This window comes from Phascolarctos cinereus, unplaced genomic scaffold, assembly GCF_003287225.1.
Source record: "Phascolarctos cinereus isolate Bilbo 61053 unplaced genomic scaffold, phaCin_HiC Scaffold_1;HRSCAF=81, whole genome shotgun sequence".
In the NCBI taxonomy this organism is placed as follows: domain Eukaryota; kingdom Metazoa; phylum Chordata; class Mammalia; order Diprotodontia; family Phascolarctidae; genus Phascolarctos; species Phascolarctos cinereus.
The window spans coordinates 194,044,355-194,067,441 of NW_027555514.1; the positions used below are offsets into that span (position 1 = coordinate 194,044,355).

At 40.2% G+C, this 23,087-nt stretch overlaps 1 protein-coding gene across 2 annotated transcripts in view; it reads right to left on the reverse strand.

Moving 5' to 3' along the window:
- Positions 1-1,732: 1,732 nt before the first annotated feature.
- SLC6A12 (solute carrier family 6 member 12) overlaps positions 1,733-23,087 on the reverse strand; it is a 37,177-nt gene continuing 15,822 nt past the window's right edge. For both annotated transcript variants that reach the window (XM_021001697.2, XM_021001696.2), the window contains 9 exons: positions 21,365-21,499; positions 17,965-18,068; positions 16,715-16,839; positions 16,276-16,388; positions 12,435-12,572; positions 11,956-12,058; positions 8,246-8,346; positions 3,011-3,181; positions 1,733-2,464 (listed from right to left, as the gene is read on the reverse strand). In XM_021001697.2, coding sequence (XP_020857356.1) covers positions 2,330-2,464; positions 3,011-3,181; positions 8,246-8,346; positions 11,956-12,058; positions 12,435-12,572; positions 16,276-16,388; positions 16,715-16,839; positions 17,965-18,068; positions 21,365-21,499 — 1,125 coding nt within the window. In that variant the 3' untranslated portion in view covers positions 1,733-2,329. The remainder of the gene's footprint in view (positions 2,465-3,010; positions 3,182-8,245; positions 8,347-11,955; positions 12,059-12,434; positions 12,573-16,275; positions 16,389-16,714; positions 16,840-17,964; positions 18,069-21,364; positions 21,500-23,087) is intronic.

Genomic DNA, 23,087 nt, shown 5'->3' on the forward strand with positions numbered 1-23,087 from the left:
GTATTCAAGACGAAGGAGGAACAAATAGAAAGCTTATAAAACACACCAATGTTGGGAAAATGGGGTGCCCCACATACCACTGGGGTGTTTGAATTTATGGAGGAACAGGCTAGACCATAAGAAGTATTCAATTTTCAGAAGTCAAGCTGTTACATTGGAAGGGTTTAGGGCAAAGTAGTCCTTCTACCTTTTGTTCACTATGATTTCCTGACTCAGAGTATAGTTAGGTGGTAGATGTCATAATCCCACTGATACTGTCACTAATCCTGGATATGATGTAGGTCCCGAGGCTAGGTAGAACATGGGCAATTTGTGACAGATTTGGAGAAAGGTGTAATAAGAATGACATCATGGGGCAGCTAGGTGGCGCAGTGGATAAAGCTCCAGCCTTGGAGTCAGGAGGACCTGAGTTCAAATGAGGTCTCAGACACATAACACTTACTAGCTGTATGACTCTGGGAAAGTCACTTAACCCCATTGCCTAGCCAAAAAAAAAAAGAATGACATCATGCGTGGTGGTGGTGGTGGCAGGCAGTAGAGGAGGATGGCCTGGATGAAGCTTAAACAAGAGAAAGTGTGGTTTTTCCCTTCAGGATGCCCATGTCCAGCAGGTTGTGCTTTTTCCCCCTCATTATTTCCCTCATGTGGCCTCTTGGGGGCCACAGTTGCTTTTGGAAAGGAAGTGTGCTCCACATTCTGGTTGTTGGGGGAAGGAAGCATATGGTCCAAGTCTACACTGTTGAGCAAAGCCCCAGCGTACTCATGCTGGTTATGGCTCTGGTAAACGATGGTAAGAGGCACAGGAAGTAAAGTTCCCTTACACGCTGACAATCTTCCCTTTCCCTATAAGGGGAAAGCAAAGAACAGTTCTCTCTCCTACCTCTTCTTTCTTGAACTTTCGCCAAAGGATCTCCCAAACCATTCTGCCAAAGGTCTGGTCACGAGCAGATACACAGATTTCCCTTCTCTACCACTAACAAGTTTGAAAAGTGTAATGGGAACTAAGGTCCTAAACCATCCAAAGGGAGTCAAAGATTGAATATAAGAAAACAGGAATCCTAGCACCTTGATCCCAGTTTCCAGGGGTTCACTGAGGTTGGTCTGATTTTAAAGGATGTAACATACCTTGACCCCTCCTAAGCAAATGCTGCCTAGTCAGATCACAACTCTGTGACCACCATCTGCCTGATATTGAAGAAAAGTGCTGGATGAGGTATCAGAGACCACTTTGCTAAGTTCCCTGACTTTTGGCTACTCTAGCAACAAGATGTTGTCATGAAGTTAATGGGAATGTCTCTCACACCCTCCCCAACTGGCTCCAAAAACCTGACAAATTTATTTCTATGGCCTGTTTTAAACTTTCCTCAAAAATAAAATAATTTGTATGAGTCCAGGTCAGGGGGTAAAGAAAGAAACACTAAGGAGGGCAGGGGCAGAAGGAAAACTCTGTGTCCAGTTTCTTCTATGGCAGTACTCCCTCTATCCCACTTCCTGGTGCTGCTGTTTTTGATGAAATGAGAACATGGGACTCTGGGATCGCAAATGAGGAATTGTTACTTCTGGAGATCTAGACCTGAGAGTCAACAGTAGCATGGCAAAAACTTTCCTTTTGGTTAATTCCCTTTACCTGGGGGTAAGAGTTTCCATTAAGCCTTTTTCTGTCCTCTTTCTCCCCTTCTTATTTCCCCTGTTCCAGGGGAAGACTGTTTCTAGAATAATGTTGAAAACACGATTGTCTATTAGTCAATTTTAATGGAAGCACTGAAACACAATGGACAAATTTTCTAATGCTATTCCCACAATTGCATGTGTCAAGTGGACCCCCAAATCAGCTTGTGGTATTTTTTCACCTGAAATTCTCTTACCACATGGTGTGATCCATTTATAATCTCATCAGAGATGTGTTTCAGCAAGGATCCCCTCCCTACACACACAACCCATACTGCATGACATATGACAATTGAAAGTTGTGTAATATAGTCCATACACTGATAGTGTAATATAATCCAATCAGATAATCCTCTCTCTGACCTACCTCTAATTTTCACAACATACTGAACTGCAAAGTGACTTCTTTTCCCTCACAAGACAGTGTGTTCCAACAAGACATCCCTTCGTAACATGGTATGTACCAGTTAGGAATATGGCTGCACCACCTGAGGATAGGATAGGAATTTTGACCCTTGCTACAAGGGAAGTCAGTTGCATTCCCATTTTTTGCTTGGCAGAATTCGATGAGGGGATAAAAAAGGGAATGCTGATGAGAGGGGAGTGGAGAGTCTCATTTCAAGTTTCTGACCTAATACTCTCTTCAGGCTCCCACCACAATCTACAGATGAGTCTCCTTCTCCAAGGTCATCAGTCCCTCTTTAGTTGGAGGTGAATAACCCAAGCTATGAACACCATCAGAACACTTCTTGGGCTGAGGCAGATCCAAGGCTGGGGAGATAAGTTGTCGAAAGCGCTGTGGAGAGAATAGACAAGATGGAGGAGAGTAGAGAGAGGACCATTCTTAAAATCAACCAGTCTGGTGTAAAAATCAATGAATCAGTGAACCTCCTTTCCCTTCCCACAACTTGCTAGGTCAGTGGAAATCAGTCCATTCCTGATATTTGAACATGAGCTAAGTGGAAATGACCTGGCACTTCATTCATTCACATTACTTACTTTCCAATGAGAAATGTCTTCACCCTTACCATATGGCGCATTCCAACAGGACTCTTTTGTACATGTGCCCACAGGTTCACAAAAACATTCACAACCCAGTTCCTCAATGGGACTCTTTTCCCTACTTATGAAATGTATCCTAATAGAACCCCACTCATAAGATGGAAAATGCCAGAGGGTGCCTCTTAATTTTACAATATGAAAGCATCTCAGGTAATCAATCCTTTTAGCATGACCTCCATGTGAACTCTCAGGTCCCAGATTTTGTTCCCTGTATAAGGCCTCACTGCAGTACTTTTCTATCACCTTTCCCATCTCCCACCTCCTTCTCCTATCCTCTTACCTTCTTGAAAGAGCCTTGGGTCTTCAGGAAGCCTATAATGAAGAAGAGTGGGACACAGATCATGGAAGAGAGTGCCAGCATCCAGCCAATTGAGTATCCCCAGGGTGGGTACACATAGATATTATTATATTTGAGGGGTGTGTACTTGATCAGGGAGAACAGAAACGTGGCCTGGGTAAAAGAAGAAGGGATAGTGATGGGTAGGAGGATGGCTTATGATAAACCATTCATGTTCATTTGAGAGTTGAACTTTAGTGGCCATCTAGACCAACCTATACACAAAAAGATTCCTCAGTATAACATGCCTCTTTTCACATGCTAGCTCCTCAAACACTTGAAGTCAGCTATGATGTCTCTCCTGAGTTTTCTCTTCTCCAGGTCAAACATGCTCATTTCTTGCAACCAATCCTCATGTCATGGACAAGCCATTCGTAGCCTTGGTTACCCCCATCTGGGTATTCTCTAGTTTATTAATGTCTTTCTGGAGGCATAATGCCCAGATGGGGACTGATGAAGACAGACTACCATGAGATTATCACTGAAAGCTATACCCATATTCATGCAGCCCAAGATTACATTGGACTTTTTTTAGTAGCACAAATTCCTGGGGTACTCTAAGACACCTCTTGCCATGTTAACACTGAACCATTAACAACTACTTTGATTTTAACAACTACTACCCATCCAACCAGTCTTTAATCCATCTGGTTGTATTAACTTCTAATCTACACCTCTCCATTTTCTCCACAAGAATAGTATGAGATACTTTAGAAAAAGTTTTGCTAAAATGATCAATCACAACTCCAGAAGACCAATCATGAAGCACACTACCTCCCTCCTAATAGAAGAGTAATGTGCAGAATGAGACACACATATGGGGGCATGGAGATGTGTGAATTTGTTTTGCTTTAGTATGCTTATTGGTTACAAGGATTGCGTCTTATTTCTTTGTTTAGTGAGGAGATTTGGGCGAGAGAAGAAAACTAGAAAAAATGTTACCAGAAAAAGAAAGGAATCAAAGCATTTTTTAAAATGCACAAAAAATCCCAAAAGGAAGTCCAGAGGGAAATGCAGACAAGCAGGACAACTTTCAAAGTAATACACTGAAAAAATATATATATACATATACATATACACATATATGCATACAAATATTATGTATATATTTAAAACAATCTAGTTTCACATATCCTTTTTTTGTTGTTCTAGCTTGTAGTTGGAAATATTCTCTCTTTTTCTTTCATTCTCTCTTTTCTGTGTCTATTATTGTATTATTGTATAATAAAAAATTTTGAAACTTTTGATAAAATCTAGGTAAATTATATCCACAGTATTCCTTCATCTGCTAGTTCAGCAATTCTGTCAAAAAGGGAAATAAGTCAGTCTGGTATGACCATGATGAAGACATATCAGTTCTTTGTAATCATCACTTCCTTTTCTAGATGTTGGCCAACCAATAATCCTTTGTAGAGCTTTTCCAGGAAACAAAATCAAGCTCAACAGCCTATAATTTGTGGATTCTGTTCTTTTCCCTCCCTCCCTTTCTTTCTTTTTTCTTTCTATCTTCCTTCCTTCCTTTCTCTTTCTTTCTTTTAAAACCAGGACATTTACCCATTTCCAATCATTCTATCCCTCTTCTGTGTTTTCCATGATCTGTCAAATATCATTAATAGAAGCTGAGCAATAAGCAAAAGCTGAAGTTCTTTCAGGACCTGAGCATGTGGTTCATTTGGTCTAGGTGACTTGAATTCATCAAGGGCTACTAAGTGCTCTCTTACTATCTCCTTACTTATCTTGAGTGTCATTTTCCCGTTAGTTATTTTGATCTGTTATTTCCCATGCAAAGGTCGTTCTCCTTTGCAGAAAAAGCAAAACAAAGTAAGAATTGAGCAGCTCTGCTTTTGTCTTAGTTTTCAGTTATCATTGTCCCATTAATCCCCAGAAAAGGTCCTGACTTGTCTTTGGTCTTTGCCCCTGACTCCAACACAGGCTAACATGCTTGTTGTCCTTTTCCCTCAAGTCATTCTCAGTTTTAGTTTTACTGAAACAACTGGACCATGCCACGCTCATATTCATTATTTTACCTGACATTTCTTCAATCTTTTGTTCAAAGCTACCCCCTTCCACATCCCTTTCCCATCTTTTAACTTATCATAGTCATTTTGTATAAGGCATACCTATCAAAAGCCAAGGACTAGTCATGAGTTTCACCCCCACTAAGGATGAGGTGATACCTACGAGGTCAAATTTGTCATCTCATATTAGGACATATAGTTGTTCTATAACTAAAAATGGGGCATAGATATTTGAGAATATAGGCTTTTAATATTGGTTCCTTTCTTGATTTTTATATCCACTGTGAATTTCTGGTTCTCTCAACTGCTATTATTTTTTGTTTGTACCTACTCTCTCTAATATTTAACTTTAGGGATTTACATAGGCAGTTTTCTCATTTTCCCAACCTTTTCTGGTTAAAGCCCTTTTGATTAGATTTGCAAGACATCTGTCAAATACACTCTCAATAGCCTGTGTTAGGTGCACTCCATCTTCATCCAGGAATCTGTCAACCTAGGATCCAGGAATCCAAGTTGTATTCTCAGATACCATCTTCTTGGTCCGCTGTTCACTTCCCAAGTTAATTTTTCTTTCTTTCTGCATTCCTTGGCTTCAATGGGAAACAGTGAAGAAAACACAATCTGTGTGCCTATGGTCTTCGGTTTCTTGCTCAAGACTTTATAACCAGTGGCAATACATTTTGGTTCCTTCTGGTAATACCATTTTTGCCCACATGAATCACTAAAGGTGAGTATTTGCCATCCATTTTGATAAGTCTTGGGAGGTTCTCGGTTATTCTCAGGCCCACCCCTGCCCATCCTCTACTTTTCTGTGCCACCAAGATATGGCAAAGATTAAAATACGAGGAACAGAGTCTGAGGCTGGAAATGAGCCTGGAGTTCTCTTCAAAATGTAAAAATTAAATAAATTCAGAATTGTTGAATCTTTAAACACTATCTGTGAAGTCATTTAGTCTATCCTGCTGCTTCTAAGCAGGTATGTACCTAATCATATTCTAGCATCAAGGATGTTACCCCAAAGGTGACCCAGATGAAGGGCTCTTCTGGACATAACTGGGAATACATGCAAGTCCAACAGGAATTGGAAGGAGTAAATCTACTTTGGAGGGGGGGAGTAGGGGTCGGAGAGAAGGGTAAGAGACTCAGAAAGTCCTTTATTTATATCAATGACAGAAAATAGGGAATGGAGGAGATATGAGGGAGGGGGAAATGGTGGGATGTAGTGGAAAGAATGCTATACTAGGAGTCAGGAATATATCAGCTCCAATACTTACTAGTTATGTGGACTTTAGCAAGTCACTATCTCTCTGAGACTCACTTTCTGTATTTAAAATATAGGGATTAAATCTGTATAATCTATCTTTTACAAGATTTTTGTGAGGACTTTGCTTTACAAATCAAAGTGCTATAAAAATGTGAGTTATTAATATTGAATATATAGAAGCAAACTAAGGCCTTCCCCTACCCTATTCCTAAATATCATCTGTAGAATATTAATTTATATGTCTTTAAAGTCCTTGTTCCCCAAACCTTATGTATACTTAATCTAAATCCCACGCAGACAATTTCACACACTGAAAAATACATGAAACCAAGATAAGGTAGAGGGAATGTTCTTTTTATTAACCAAAAGACGTTTCTTTGATTTTGGGTATACTTTGGGCAAGACCTTGGTTTTCCAGAAAGAGATCATCTCCAAGGATGGACCTCTCAACCTGGCTATTGTTCTGTTTGATGAATCAAAAACTCTAAACTGAACTTTCAGTCATAGGTTTATTTCTAAAGTATTGATTTTGGGGGCAGCTAAGTGGCACAGTGGATAGAGCACCAGCCCTGGAGTCAGGAGGACCTGAGTTCAAATCTGGCCTCAGACACTTGACACTTACTAGCTGTGTGACCCTCAACAAGTCACTTAACCCCATATGAAGACTTTACCTGGACAGGAAGAACTTCAATAAACAAGGGAAACTATCAATGAACACTCTCTCTAAGCAGTAAAGTTTATACATATATATAATGTTTACATATGTTACACATGTGTGTACATATACTAATATGCACAGGTGGTATTTACATATATCATGTATGTGCATTAATGTATCTGTCATTGCAATATAGATATGTTAATATTATATTTAATATGTTGTGGATATATGTGTATGTATATATGTGTGTGTGTATATATGTATATGTATGGAGAGAGAGAAAGAGAATGTTTCTGACAGATCTGAAGGCAAGAAACAGAGTACTAAGTTTTTCCTTCCACAAAGAATACAGAAAAAGAAGGGAGAAAAGGACCTTAAGAATGATGGGAAAAGATATTGTTGTGTGTGGTTTGTCCTTCATTCTCAAAGAGGACCATGACATCAGGGAGATGATGACATGACTTGCAATTGACTTTGATTTGAGTGAGGGAAGGCTGTGCAAAGTCACCAGCCTCACTTTCTCCTCCAGAGCCATCTGGGTCTAATGGCCAGATCTTGGTCAGGAGATGGCCCAGGATGAATTGGGAGACCTTGGCCCTTTTAAGCTGAAGTCTTTTCAGGTTTTTACTTTGAGTGAGGCAAGGCCCATTCCATGAATAGTCCTCTTTAAGAAGTGAGTTAAGGGATGGTCCCTTTAATAAAAAAAAAAATCAAACTGGGAGGGGAAGACCCTTGGTGTTGCTGGCCAAAGAGAAACAGATACTATTTACATTTACCCTGAGCCAGGAGGGCCCAAAAAATAACCATTAAGTGACTTAAACCCAATTCACTCTGGATCACTCTAGATCTCATGGGGAAAGATAGGAGCAGAGGTGAAGATAGAGGCATTTAAACAAAAAAAAAATGAGAAATATACACAATTAGATACTTCGATGAGTAGACAGGTGATAGTAAGGTGATAAGATTGGGCCAGAAAACTCTAAGAAGAGATACTCAGAAGATATACCAGGCTATTGGAACAACTACTGAAGAGAACCATGAATTAAATAAACATGAATTAAGTGCCTACCATATGTACAGCACTGTGCTGATACAAACAATATAAAGACAAAACCAAGGTGCTTATATACTGTACTAGACAAAGAAAATAAAACAAATGACTTAGATTTCCTTTTCCCTACTTCCCTAAGAGTTCTAGTTTGGGAGAAAAGTAGCTGGATTGGAATATAACATACCAAGCAAAGTCCAGGAGTTACGAAAAGCCAGCAGATCTTCACCAGCGGCCACGGCCGGTAGCCAATCATGTCTTCAATATTATCATAGAAACGGTTGGCTCCTGGAACAAGGGAAATAGAGGTAGTGGAGAGAGAATGGGAATGAGAGAATGATGTTATCATATGCTAGAAAGGAACTGTCATGATGATTTAGTATTCCTCCCATTTGGAGATGGGAGACAGGAACAGGGGAAAGAAGAGAGTCATCTCAAAATTATCATTGAGAAATGAAGAGATAGGGAGGGTATGGAAGTCTATCACAGCGAGAGTGAATCAGGATAGTATAAAGATCTTGAGTCAGGAATGATGTGAGTTCAAATTTTACCTCTGATACTATCTATGAAACCATGGGAAAGTCCTTTAACCTCCTATAGTCTTGCCTTCCTCATCTGTAAAATGGTGAGGGTCAAAGAGATATAATGCGTATTTAAAAAGTGCTTGGCAAACTTTAAAGCCCTATATAAACATCACTATTATTTTTAGAGAGTTCCAGGTTTGTCATGGATTGAAAATCAAAAGAATGGGAAGTCTATTCTAAGCTCTGCTTTTAAGTAGTGGCAAGTCAAGTGACTACTGTGTCCTGTCAGCTATCACATATGACAATGGCAGGGAGAACGCTTTGCTTGTCTAACCTTATGGGGTTGGTTCTAAAAAAACAAGATGCCAGTTGTTTTTAAAGCATTTGGAAGTTCTTCTTGGGATTCTTGTATTCTTAGTTGAATCTTGTCTTAGAGTGTGAGAGTCAAGTATAGGTTCAATAAAAAATTAGAACATAACAGAGAGTACTAGATTGGAGTTAAGAAGACACCAGTTCAAATCTCATGTCTCAATTCAATTTAACAAGAATTTTTAAAAATGCTTACTACATTCTAGGCATTCTGCTAGGCATTGGGAACTATGTGACCCTAAGAAAGTTAACCACTCTGAATCTCAGTTTCTTCAACTATAAAATGAGGATAATAATTACTTAACCATATTGTTATTAGACTTAAATGAAATAAGGAGCTTTGCAGACTTTAACATGCTAAAGAAATGTCAGCTGCTGTTAGTACCACTAATGATCAGGGATATCAATAATGTGATATCTATATAGATATAGATATAGATATAGATACAGATACAGATACAGATACAGATGTAGATATAGATATAGATATAGATATAGATATAGATATAGATATAGATATAGATATAGATATAGATATAGATATAGATATAGATATAGATATAGATATAGATATAGATATAGATATCTGCCTAGACACTGTGAGTTCTCATGGATATGTTTAAGGAGAAGCTTTATGACTACCTCTCAGGAACAGTGTAGGGCAAAGGTGTCAAATGGGCATGAGAGTGTGATCGAACTGGCTTGAACCAGATTAAAATGTAATTGGGGAACGTTTAACAAAATAAATAAACATATATTTCATGTTAACCACATTTTATTTTGTCCTGCTATACAGGACAAAAAAACAAAAGTAGGTGTGTTATAGGGGTTGGTGCTATAGCATAATAAACATTTTCTATTTTTTAACATTAGACAAGATGAAATTTCTTTTTAGTCACAGTATTTACTCTACCCATGATGGCCCTCAAGAAGCTCTCATGTAAAAAAAAATAAGATAAATGTAGCTCAGAGAAGGTTAAAATGAATTCAAAGTAAGCTTTGAATTAAATTTAAAAAACCTATATCCTGTGTTGAATATATAGCAATAAAATAAGAATTTAAAGTGCCTTAAAGCTGTTTTAAAAATAAGCAATTAAAACATATGAAGTGCTTCAGTTTATGGTCTAATTAGACTACTTTAAACAATATCATGAATCTATAGCTTACAAAAGGAAAAAAAATAAAATACCAATACTCTGTACTTAATATACATTATTTATATACTTCCATATACACAACCTCATATACTTTATAATAGTCTCTGAAGGGTTAGGTTCAAAAGGGGGTATATGTAACAATGAAACTGCTATTCTGTGCTTATTTCACTATATATAATTGAAAGCTGAAGGAGGCAAAATGAGCAATTTCCAAGAAAGTGATCCTTCAGTCTTGAAAATTGTAATAGGGAGGCAGAGGAAACCTGGGCATATTCTGCCATGCACTGGAAATTTAGAAGAAGCTCATTTCTATTTTATTATTTATTTTTATCAAAATATAATATAAGTGTCAATACAGCCAACTACATTTAGTCAGTGAATTTTCACATTTAAACTGATCAATTTCATCACAGAATATTTTAACAGTTTCAGTCATTCCATCTATATCAATTAATAAATCGAGAATTTACTAAGCTACTAATATGTGTCAGGTACTATGCTAGAGATGCAAAGACAAAAGCAGTAGGGCTTGCCCACATTCAGCTTACATTTCAATAGGAAGGGGAAGGAAATAAGCATGGTTTTTTTTTAAAGTGCTACAAAAATTATGAGTTATTGAGATTAAATACCTAGACACATACTAAGGTCTTTTCCCCATTCCTAGGTACTACTGTATAATATTAATTCAGTTTCCTTAGTTAAAGTCCTTGGCCCCCAAACCTTGTTCAGTCATATTTTTAGTTGTATTCAACTCTTCATGACCTCATTTGGGATTTTCTTGGCACAGATACTGGAGTGGTTCACCATTTTCTTCTCCGGCTCATTTTATAGATGAGAAACTGAGGCAAAAAGGATTAAGTGATTTGCCCAGGATCATACAGCTAAGTAAGCGTTTGAAGCCAGAGGTGTTTCTGACTCCAGGTCTGGCACTCTATCCACTTTGCCACCTAGCTACACACCCCAAACTTTACATATACTTAATCAAAATCACATAAAGACAATTTCATACAGTGAAATTCTTTTTCCTTTATTCTTATCAAATGTCTAATTAGTCTTCCTTTTCAAGAAAATAATCAAGAAACTGAGAAATACATGAAACTAAAATAAGGGAGACAGAAATGTTCTAGCACACGATCTACAAACATAGGTAATGTGATTGGTAAGTCAATATGCTACCTGCAGGGATCCCATTGCACTTTAGTGCATGGTCCCCCTCTGCCTATTTCTATTTAAGTTTGACACCACTGTTGTAAGGGACAGTCCTGCACTGGAAGAGGTTGGATAAGGTAATCTCCAAGGTTCCTTCCAACTCTATTGGTAAAGTAGGTAATGACTTTAGCAGCATCTTTGGGTGGAAGAGAGCAGTGATATCTCAACACTTCAAAACTATCCAACTTTCATGCTTCATTGTGACTTTGGGTTCTCAAAGGTTGTGCTGGCAGAACGCAATATCTGGCAGGTTCTCCCAAGGGTGGCATAGATCCAGCAAGGGACACATCCAGGCATTAATGGACCAGCCTGGCCAGATTAAAACAGGCCCATCAATAAAGGGTTAAGCCACCAGATGGTGACTTTCTTTTTTCCCCATAGAAGCTCATGAAGACTTTCTACCAAGGACAGCGGTTTTAGTAGAGAGGGTATCAACATCAGTGAAATCATGAAACTTTTGAAATGTGAGAGGAGCATCATCATAACAGCTACTAATTGTTAGGTGGTAATCCTTGCGACCATAGGGGCTCAATTCTGATCTGTCAAGGTCCTGCTCCAGTCTGGGCCTCAAACATTCCTCATCCCACACCCCTGCCCTGCCCCATCTTCTTGCCCCTCCCTCCATCCCCCATGCTTACCATACACCCAGCTAACGCAGATCACCTCGAAAAATGAAAGGAAGAGTAGGCACATGCCGCTGGAGGCATAATAATCAAATAGCTGGAATACGTACATCCCACCCTGTGGAAGAAATAGCAAAGCTGAGCTCTTGTTGGGGGGAGAATGTCTGGGGCCTGGGATGAGTAAACCCACCAGGGGTCACTCACAGGAAAGTGAGTCTTTAAGAACTGAGAGTATCTAGGCAACTCTGGGGCAGGAGATGGCCTGCCTGGCTCTTGTGAAGTTCTTTTTCAAACCAAGTTGGGGTGAGCCCCTGGGGATCCACCCTTGCTCCCCTTCCAGGCCTTGCCATTGGGCTGAGTTAATCCACGGACCAAAGGTACTACTGCAAAGGGTCCTACCCCATCGATGTCATGGGCAAGGCTACAAATGGACAGGGGGAGACTCTATTAGTACCCTTTGGCAGCTTGGGGTCCAACATGCCTGCCCCTCTTACCTCAGTGACAAGAAGCAGTCCAATCAAGTAGCACGTGACAGCGATAAAGAGGATGAGGAGTTCTCGCTTCCCTGACTTCCGTAGCTGCCTGGGGAACATGTCCATGGAGGCCGTCACCAGGCACTCCACACAGACAAACTGTGGGTGGGGGATGGGGAGGAGGTTGGGAGGGGAGAGGGAAAGGTGAGGGCAGGCTATTCCCCCCTTTCCCCTGTCCTTCTCCCCCTGCTGCTTCCTCTTTTTCTCTGACACATGCATCCTGAGACATGGGAGGAAAGGGGGGCAAAATGGTGCTGAGCAGCCAAGGAGAGGGGGTTCATGGGTAAAGCAAATTATGAGAAAGTGGCCATTCAAGTGTCACTGGGGAGAAAAGCAAGCAGATGAGACTAACATCTTCCTCTGTGGTCTCATTATGACCTGGAGAGGACCCTGAGCTCTCAAAGGTTCTGCACCCAAAGAGGCCATGCCTGCCATGGGCCTGCCGGCAGGTTCTCACAAGTTGGAAAGGCTTCAGGTATGACAGCATCTCTCATCTCCGGGCCAAGCTGGCTCAGGTCAGAAAGGCTCATCACCAAAAGCTTTGCCTGTGTGTGTTTTGTTGGGGTTTTTTATTGTTTGTTTTTTTGGTCACAGTAAAACATGGACCTATCTCCTGAGGTGTGAGTAGCTTGCTACCTATGTCCGGAGAGGAGAAGGCACACGTGCATAAAATTAAATCACAAATCCCTAAAATATGGAAGTGAGCACAACTGCAGATTTTTGGGTCTATGCCAATTTAAGCCTGGCTGGAGAGGACTGTGTCTTACTGCAGGTGAAGCCATTCCAAAGTGGCTACTCAGATGGCTGGAAGCACTGGTCCAGAAAGTGGACAAGAGGGAGAGAGGACAAGAAGAAAATGAGAAGTGGTTGGAAGAGAAGAGCATCCTGAGAGCCAGTCAGAAAGGATCCTGTGTTAGAGAGTCCGCAAGGAAGTCTGTGACAACCTGTTTAACTAGATTAGGGGCATTTTGGGATATGATTGCTATGCTCTGTAACTTGAAGTTTCTTTTTGTTTCATTTTCCTTCTTTCCCTTTAACATATGTGAAATCCTTTTGAAAAACCCAATTTCAAGTCCCTGATAGAAAGAAAGAAGGAAGGAAGGAAGGAAAGAAAGAAGGAAGGGAGAGAGAGAGAGAGAGAGAGAGAGAGAGAGAGAGAGAGAAGAGAAAGAAAGAAAGAAAGAAAGAAAGAAAGAAAGAAAGAAAGAAAGAAAGAAAGAAAGAAAGAAAGAAAGAAAGAAAGAAAGAAGAAGGAAGGAAAAAGGAAGAAAGGAAAGAAGGAAGGGAAGATGGAAGGAAAGAAGGAAGAAATAGAAGATATACAGGCCAGGCTAGGCAATAACTGGGGGCAGTGGTAGAGTGATGCAATGGGGGTAAATGGGAGCTCCTTTGATCTGCTGGATCTGCCACCACTTCCAGAAAGATATGTGCTCAAGCTCAGTGCTGAAGGATTTGCATTTGTGATGATGAAACAGTCACCTTATTGGTCTCCTGGTTCCCACGGTAGCAGGAAGATGTCATTGATGGTTTACATCAAAGATGATTGGCCACTAAGCAAGAAGAGCTGCTCATTCAGGAGAATTTATGGAGAGGCAATTCCTACTATCCTCTCTTTCTTCTTGTCTGTCAAGCATGACAGGGTCTCTCTGAGCTTCATTCACCTCAGACTTCCATTGGGGTTGGAGGGTTAAGGGGATATTTCTCCACTTGACCCCTGGAAGGGATGGTGGTGACTCACATATGGCAGTGAGAGCATGTGCTGGCCTAGATAAGCTTGAGACTGAACCTCAAGTCCCTGGCTGCCTCTTCTGCTCTGTGTTTCTTTCCCTGAGCAAACATGATCAAATGGTGATATTGAGAAGGTTCTTTCTTGCCTTGGCAGCAATCTCATGAGTTCAAAAAGTATTCAGGTGCTGATTGCCAGCAGGAATTAACCATTGAAACAACTTCTCAGCAGAGGAGATGACCGGTACCAAGAGGATGAACCCAAACTATTCCCTGGCTTGCCAGAAGATATGAACCTTGGATGAACTTCTAGGACAGTATAGAGCTGAGATGAAGGTGAAATGCCTGTAAGTAGTCCCACAAAGCACTCCATGTTTCTAACATTTTTAGTATTTACCTCCCAGGAATGATGAGTTATTCTATTATGTTTTAAGTATTTATCATGAGCCTTTTGTGTTTCAAGCGTTTCTTTCGTGGTGAAAGAAATAAATAGCAGTCCTATTTACCTTGTGCATTGATTATCTTTCTGTAAGGGACCCTGATTATCCTTTTTGGTAAGCCCTAGATAAACTTTAAGAAATTTTCCCTGTGGCTCACAGGTGAGGGTGTAATGAATCAGAGAGCATGAGAAAAACTGATTCTTATACTTTAGAGGTCAGACAGAGTTGGGGTCCTTTGATGGAAGGTGGTACCTACTTCCTGGGTTACACGATTCACAGAAATGTAGAGAAGTATACACTTCAACAGCTACTTACCCTTCCTTGCTGTCTTCTTTCCTTAAGCCACTACTACTTTTGCCAAATCCAAGTTAAGGGGACAGGACGGGAGAGCCCATGAAGAGAAACAGGTATCAAAAGGGGCTCCAGGGGAAAGCACAGAAAGCATGCTACTTACCTAGAGGGAGAGGGGAACTAGGCTTCATACCTATCTAGAGAGAGTTCATTCAGCAGGTATATCTGATGCCAAGAGACCAGGAGACAGAAAGATAATCACACACACGTGTGGGAAAGAACCCTAGATTTGGAGTCAGAGGACCTAGGTTTGAATCTTGGTTCTAATTATTATTTGTGTGAATTTAAGTCTCTTCACCTCCCTTGGACTTAAGTGGTAAAATGAAGAAGTTGGACTCATTGGCTTTTAAGATCCTGTCAGACTATGGCCAAAGAGCTATAAAAATGTGCATACCCCTTGATCCAATGATAGCATTTCTAGGGCTGTATCCCAAAGAGATCATACAAATGGGAAAAGGACCCACATGTACAAAAATATTTATAGCAGCCCTTTTTTGGTGGCAAAGAATTGGAAATTGAGAGGATGCCCATCAATTGGGGAATGGCTGAACAAGTTGTGATACATGAATGTAATGGAATACTATTGTGCTATAAGAAATGATGAAAAGGCTGATTTCAGAAAAACCTGGAAAGACTTGTATGGTCTAATGCTGAGTGAAGTGAGCAGAACCAAGAGAACATTGTACACAATAACAGCCACATTGCATGATGACTAATATTGATAAATTTAACCCTTCCCAGCAATACAAGGATCTAAGACATCTCTGAAGGCCTCGTGATGGAAAATGCTGTCCACATCCAAAGAAAGAACTATGGAATTTGAATGCAGATTGAAGCATACTATTTGCTATTTTTTTCCTCTTCTGTTGAGTTTTGTTTCCTCTTTCTGGTGGTTCCTCCTATTGGTTCTAATTCTTGCTTACACCATCACTAATGTGAAAATATATTTAATAGGAATGTGTACGTATAGCCTATATCAGATTGTGCGCTGTCTTGGGGAGGGTGGTGGGGAGGAAGGGGGAGAAAAATTTTAAACTCAAAAGCATATGGAAGTGATTGTTGATAAATCAAAATAAATTAATAAAAAACATTTTTAAAAAAAGATCTTCCAGTTCCAAAAGTTATCTAAATGGTAAGGCCTAGCAAGTAGAGCAGTTGAGGAAGCAGGCACCACAACAAGGGGTGAAGGTCCAAGATGGCGGGAGGTTGTCACATTACATCTGTAAAAGGAAGGAGCTGAAAAGCAGGGTGAGGGAGAAGGAGGTGTGTATCCCTGATACTCTTACCTGGCTATCCAGTCCCAGGAATATCAGCATAATGAAGAAGAGGCAGGACCACAGCTGAGATAAAGGCATCATGGTTACTGCCTTAGGGAATGCAATGAAGGCCAGGCCAGGACCTGTGAAACATCCCACACCATTCAGTGAGCAGGGGTAAGGAGATTCTCACTTTTACCCTCCACCCAGAGATCCATTTCTCCAACTGGGAAAGAGCCAACAGCATGACTGGAGGCTGGGACAGAACCAAGAGATGAGGAATTAGCTCATCAGCACAATTTCATGGCCCAAGTGCCTCACAAGCAAAATATGGACTGTAGGAGTCCCCTCTGCCACTTTTGCCATGCCTGGGGCTCTGGGTAAATGGTATGGGGAGATGATCTAGGCTCCATATTCTTATTTACCCCACTCCTTATAATATTGTGTCCTGAAACATGGCAACACATACCTGATTCTGCCACCTCAGAAATGGGCACCCTCTGCTCCTGAGCCATGAAGCCCAAGATGGAGAAGACAACAAAGCCAGCCACAAAGCTGGTTACACTATTCAGAAAGCAGAGGGCAATACAGTCCCTGCAAAGAAAAGACCACAAAAATGAGCCAGAGTAGAGGAAGAGAGAAATAAGGAGAGGCAGAGGTGAAGGGAAGAAAAATAGAAAGGGAGAAAAGAAGAGGAAAGGCAGGGGAAAAAAGAAATAGATATGGGGAGATAGGAGACAGTCTCTCTTGACTCCAGTATTCTTTCTGTTACATCATGATACCTCTCATGTCCGCTCTATCATGTCCCTCCTAACTTTTCTCCAGGCTAAACATTCCAAGCTATACACATGACATGACCTAGAGTTCATTCACTATACTGGTTACTCTTCTTGGGACCCACAATGCCAATGTCCTTTCTAAAATGTAACATTCAAAATAGAACACAATACTACAGATATGATCTAACCAAGACAGATTAAAGAGGAATTACCAATTCATTCATCATACCTGTCTTAATGCAGTCTAAAATTTCATTGGCTTTCTGTCTGCTAAGTCATATTGTTGATTCTTGTTGAACCTATGGTCCACCAAAACCCTAAGTTTTTTTTTCATGTGAACTATTGTCTACCTATGCCTCCTCCATCTTTTACTTGGGTAGATGATTTGTTGATGAGACTCTTACAGTCATAGATCCCATTGGCAGAATGGGACCTTAAGAGATCATCTCTACTAATCTTGACAGCTGAGAACAGAAGTGAAATCCTAGTAATGTGAGGTTAAGGTAAGTTTCTGCTTGAGCAAGAAACAGCAAAAAAGTCTTAGTCAAGCTGACTTTGGCCTCCCTACCACTGGAAACCTTAATACTATGTGTCACTTATACTTCACTAGAAATGGCAAAAAGTTATTACCGTGTCCTTGGTTTTGTAAACTGGCATGGAATGCAGAAACCATTTCTTGAAATCCACCTTAGACACAAAATTTCCTAAGTGAAGCTTTTGGCTGAGAATCTTCTCTCCTCCTCTCCCCCCACAGAGGAATAGACATTCCCTCCTTTTTCACTCCTTCAACTGAATAGAGGAGTCCACAAAATCAACTATTTCTTGCTTCTAACCTAAAATACCATCTACTTCAGCTCAAGTCACTTTCCTCTTGTTTAATCTTAGGATCCCAGAACTTGGAGGAACAGCTACGAAGGCCGAAGGGTAAACAGGTTCCTACCTGTAACAGTTGTTGTTGTATTTGTTGTAGCTGCCCAAGGCTGTGAGGCAACCCTGACAGATGGCAAAGGAGAAGAAGATCTGAGTGCCTGCATCCACCCACACCTGCAATCAATCCAAGAAGCATGTGGTGAGTTGGGAAAGAGGTAAGAGCCTGGATCTACATTGAGGGGAAGGACCAAAGATATCAATGATTAGGCATCAGGATTCTGGTTTCCAGTCACAGCTCAACTGTTGAGATGCTAGGTGATCTTTGGAGCAGTTTTCCTCTCCCTGAACTTACAATGAAGGAGACCGTGGTTCTTAGGACAATGGTTAGAAACTTATGACTTGCATGCTATGGCATGCAAAATGTTTTTTTTCAGGAGTAGCCAGGCTAGTTGCTACTGCTAGGACCTCTCCCTGGTTGCTTTTTGAGTCTGCTGGATATCAGTTCTGCCCAATGTCAACAACAGTTGACATCCCTCTTTCCCTGAAGAATCACAAGATCATATTATCTAAAGCTCAAAGGGATCTTAGGGGTCATTTAGTCTAACCTCTTCAATCAATCAATCAACGGGCATTTATTAAGCTTATTGTATGTATGTGTATATATATATATATATATACACACACACACACACACATACATATATATATACATATATATACACACACACATATACATACATACATATATATATATATATATATATATATATATATATATAATATATATATATATATATATATTGGGTATACAAATTTAAAAATGAGATAGTGACTGTCCTCAAGGGACATGTCCTTACATTCTACTAAGGAATACAATATGTTCACACATGCACATGTACACACATAGATATGCATACCTACATACATATAAATATAAAACACATAGTGTTTTATATATATAACTATATATAGTGTTTTTATATACACATAGTCATAGAAAGGAGCATTAACAACTAGGAGAATAAGACCTCTTGAAGTAAGTGATGCTTGAGGTGAACCTAGAAAGGAGCTAGAGATTTCAAGAGATGGAAACAGAGAGAGCATTCCAGGTATGCAGGACAACCTGCACAAAGGTAGGAGATGGACTGTCTTGGACAGGCAACAGCAAGGAAGCCAATTTGGTTAGAGTATTACCACAGAGTATATGTGTAATCATCCTAGAAAGACAGGCTTTTCTTTTACAAAGAAGAAATGGTTTGCCTGAGGTCACACAAGCAGTCAAAACAGAGACCAGACCCAAATTGATGTCTTCTGACTCCAAATTCAGTCCTCTTTCCACTACACCACCGCCTTCTAAATCAAAATTCCCTTAGAGATGAAACCATCTTAAATATACTAAGTATGTCCAAGTAGACACTTGTACACTCTATCAATAATGAAACTGAAACTAGCTATCCAGACCAAGAAGAACAGAGTGGTTCTATTATACTCAAACAGATGCCAGTTTTCAATGGGCATTTCTTCTCATCCTCCATCAAGGCTGTATATGTTTAGCAGTCCCCAGACTGAAATAGAATTATAGACAAGCCTCTAAATAGAGGCAATCATTTTTACTCTCTTGGCCAAATAACCTTGGGTTTTGTGGTTTGAACCAAACAAAAACAGGCCCATTCCACAGCATATATAGCTAAAATAGAAAGATGGATGGTGAGGGCATCCCCACCCACCTCACAACCTATTAACTCAGATGTTCCTTTAGTGTCAGTGTCCCTGGTTTTTTGGTGAGGAGGTTTTTCCTTTCTTGAAGTTTTGAGACCTCTAGAAAAGTGAGGTGGGAGGAAGGAAGGGATGGGGAAGGAAGGTAGATGGAAGTGCATGGTATAGTAGGAAGAACACCAGACTTCTAGTCTACAATTTGGGTTCAAATCCTGACTTTGTCACTAACTTGCTGCAAGATGAGCAAACGATTTTACTTAACTGAGCATCCACGTGTCCATCTTTAATATACCAAATGCCCTCTCCAAGGTTCTGAGATTCCAAGTCCTTGAGCCAAGAGAAGGAATCATTGAACCTTGAAGCAGAGGAAGGGCTACCATGCAGAATGTGTATCCTTCCCTTCCCCACTTGGGGAATCCCAACTCTGCTTACCGCAGAAAGCAGATCGTGGTGGAGATGAAGGCATGTCTGTAGCGATCAGCTTGGAGATAATATCGGGTAATGCTTTGAGATTTAGTTATAAATCCTGATAGACTGGTTAAGGACCAGTCATTGCTTTAATACAATGGCTCACAGAGGTAAAACCATCAAGCCAATTTTCGTTATGAGTATTTACACCTCAGAAATTGGCAAACACAAAAATGCTTATAGCAATTTTTTGTGGTGGCAAAGAATTGGAAATCAAGGGGATGCCTATCAACTGGGGAATGGCTGAACAAGCTGTGGTATATGATTGTGAAAAAATGTGGTGCTAGATAGGCTCTTCTGAGGTCATTTCAGCCATTCCCTTGAATGTCAGGACTCTCAGGATAGGACAGTGCAAACAAGGGAAGGTCCAGCCTCTGATTTTTCTCTTAAAGGTCTGCAGAGAAGGAGATGCAATAGCCTCATTCTAGCACTCCAGAGAAATGTGGAATCATAGAATCTTAGCACTGAAAGGGGATCCACAGATCATCCAGTCCACTTCCTACCCAGAGCTGGGCTCTAACTACTGTCTGAAGGCCCAAAGAGGTGGGGAAGGGGGGGGGGAAGAGGAAAGCAAGAAGCATTCATAAAGCACCTGTTACATTCTAAGCATTGTGCCAACTCTTTACAAATATTAATCTCATTTAATCCTCACAACACCCCTACAAGGTAGGTGCTCCCCATTTTATAACTGGAGAAACTGAGGCAAACAGAGACAAAATGACTTGCCCAGGATCATATAGTGTCTGAGGATGGATTTGAACTTGGGTCTTCTTAACTTCTGGCCCAGCACTCACACCATGCTACCTCGTTCCTGCCATGATGGATAACTCACTAACTCCTAGGGCAGCTAATTTTGTTTTAAAACATTGTTCATTGTTAGGAAGTTTTTCTTTAGTTACACTGAAACCTGCTCCCCTATATCTCCCATTCATCATTTCTAGTTCTGCCCTTTGGGAATAAGCAGAACAATTCTGATTCCCTCTTCCCGTGTGTGACCACCTTTCAAATATATACGAAGGCAACGATCATGTCTCCCTTATGTCGTCGCTTCTTCCCATTAGCATTGCCCAAATTTCTTCTGTTGTAATTTCAAGCCTAAATTCCTCACATTGTAATTTCCGGCTCTATTTTGGTTGACGTTTCTCACACTTCTGGTCATCGAAATGTCCCAGCAGCTTAGACTAATTAAGATTACAGAAAACGTTAGAATTTCTACCCCAACCTCTGAGGCAAATGAAAGATATAATGAAGGATCCTAGGAAAGTTATGCTTAGCATGATACCCACCTGGGGGTCCTTGAGGCGATGCAAGTCTGGTTTCAGGTAATACATGATCCCTTCATAGGCCCCAGGAAGGGTGACCCCTCGAATCAGCAAGATTATCAGCATCAGATAGGGGAATGTGGCTGTGAAATAAACCACCTGAAGAGGAAGGAGGAAATGATTATTCCTTGATCTGGGTCACAGGTTCACAGAATTCTAAAGCTGGTGGTGTCTTTTCTGAGGCCATTTTGTTCACTGAAAGTCAGAGTTGTGCTGGAGCCAGCTCAAACCAGCTCAAGAGAATTGGTTATTCAATTTTCGCTATGAGTACTTATACCTCAGAAACTGGCGAACACAAAAATACTTACAGCAATTTTTTTTGTGGGTGGCAAAGAACAGGAAATCAAGGGATGCCCATCAACTGGGGAATGGCTGAACAAATTATGGTATGTGATTGTGATGAAATATTATTGTGCTACACGAATGAACTGATGCAAACTGAAGTGAGCAGAAGCAGAAGAACATTATACATTGTAACAGCAATATGTACGCTGATCAACTGTTAATGACTTGGCTATTGTGATCAATGCAATGATCCGAGACAATTCCAAAGGACTTATGATGAAAAATGCTATCTATCTCCAGAAAAAGAACTGATGGAGTCTGAATACAGATTGAAGCATATTTTTTAAACTTTATTTTTCCTGGTGTTTTTGTGTTTTCTTTTGCAACATGGCTAATATGGAAATATGTTTTGCATAACTGCACATGCATAACCTATATCAAATTGCTTGCATTCTTAAGGGGGGAGAGAGGAAGAGAATTTGGAACTCAAAATTTTTTAATAAGAATGTTTAAAAAATTGTTTACATGTAGTTGAGAAATATTTAATGAAATAAGTAAAAATATATTGGGGGAAGAAATTAGCAAACACTACAAATTAGGCCTTGGTTTATTGTTTTGCTGATTGTCTAGATTTAAGAAGGTCTTAGAGAAAACATTAATGTAAATTAAACTTAAAAATGTATCATGTGCACTTTTTCCCTCTGGATAGCCAGTTGTTAAACATTAAGCAAGCACACCCTTGCCTAAAGTGCTGGAGAGAACACTGGATTTGGATTCAGGAGACCTGGTTTTAAGTTTTAGCTCTACCACTTAGTGGTGTGACCTTAGGTATATGATTTTTCACTGAGCCTCAGTTTCTGCATCTGTAAATTAGAAGAAATAACACTTGCACTATCTCACATAGGTTATATCCTTTGCAAAACATAGAATGCTATAGAAGTGAGTTGTTATTACTGTATACCATAACTACGGTTTCAACATCATTGATGATCCATGATAACTAAGTTAGGGCTACTGGTGCTTTGTCCCATTTAGAGAATTGGGAACTGATGACACTTCTACTTCTTCAACAGCATAGAAACGATGGAGCTTAGCACCTACCTAGCAAGAATAATTCAGCAGATTGAGCAAAAATCCAGCAGAATGAGAAACTGCCCTGTGGATCTCTTCCCTCTCCCCTCATTTAGCAATTTAATTTTAGCACCACCCTGGTCCTACCTCCCTAACCCTGGCAGAGGCTTCCCTAGCAATGGCCTCACAGTATCCCAGGGCCTCTCCAGTTACAACTGAATTTTGCCTTGAAAAAGTGAATTCAAAGGCATATTTCTTCAGAACTCAAAAGATTTTTAAGTGAATGTTAGAAATAAATAAATGATAAATTGATCTTAAAGGTATATTTCAT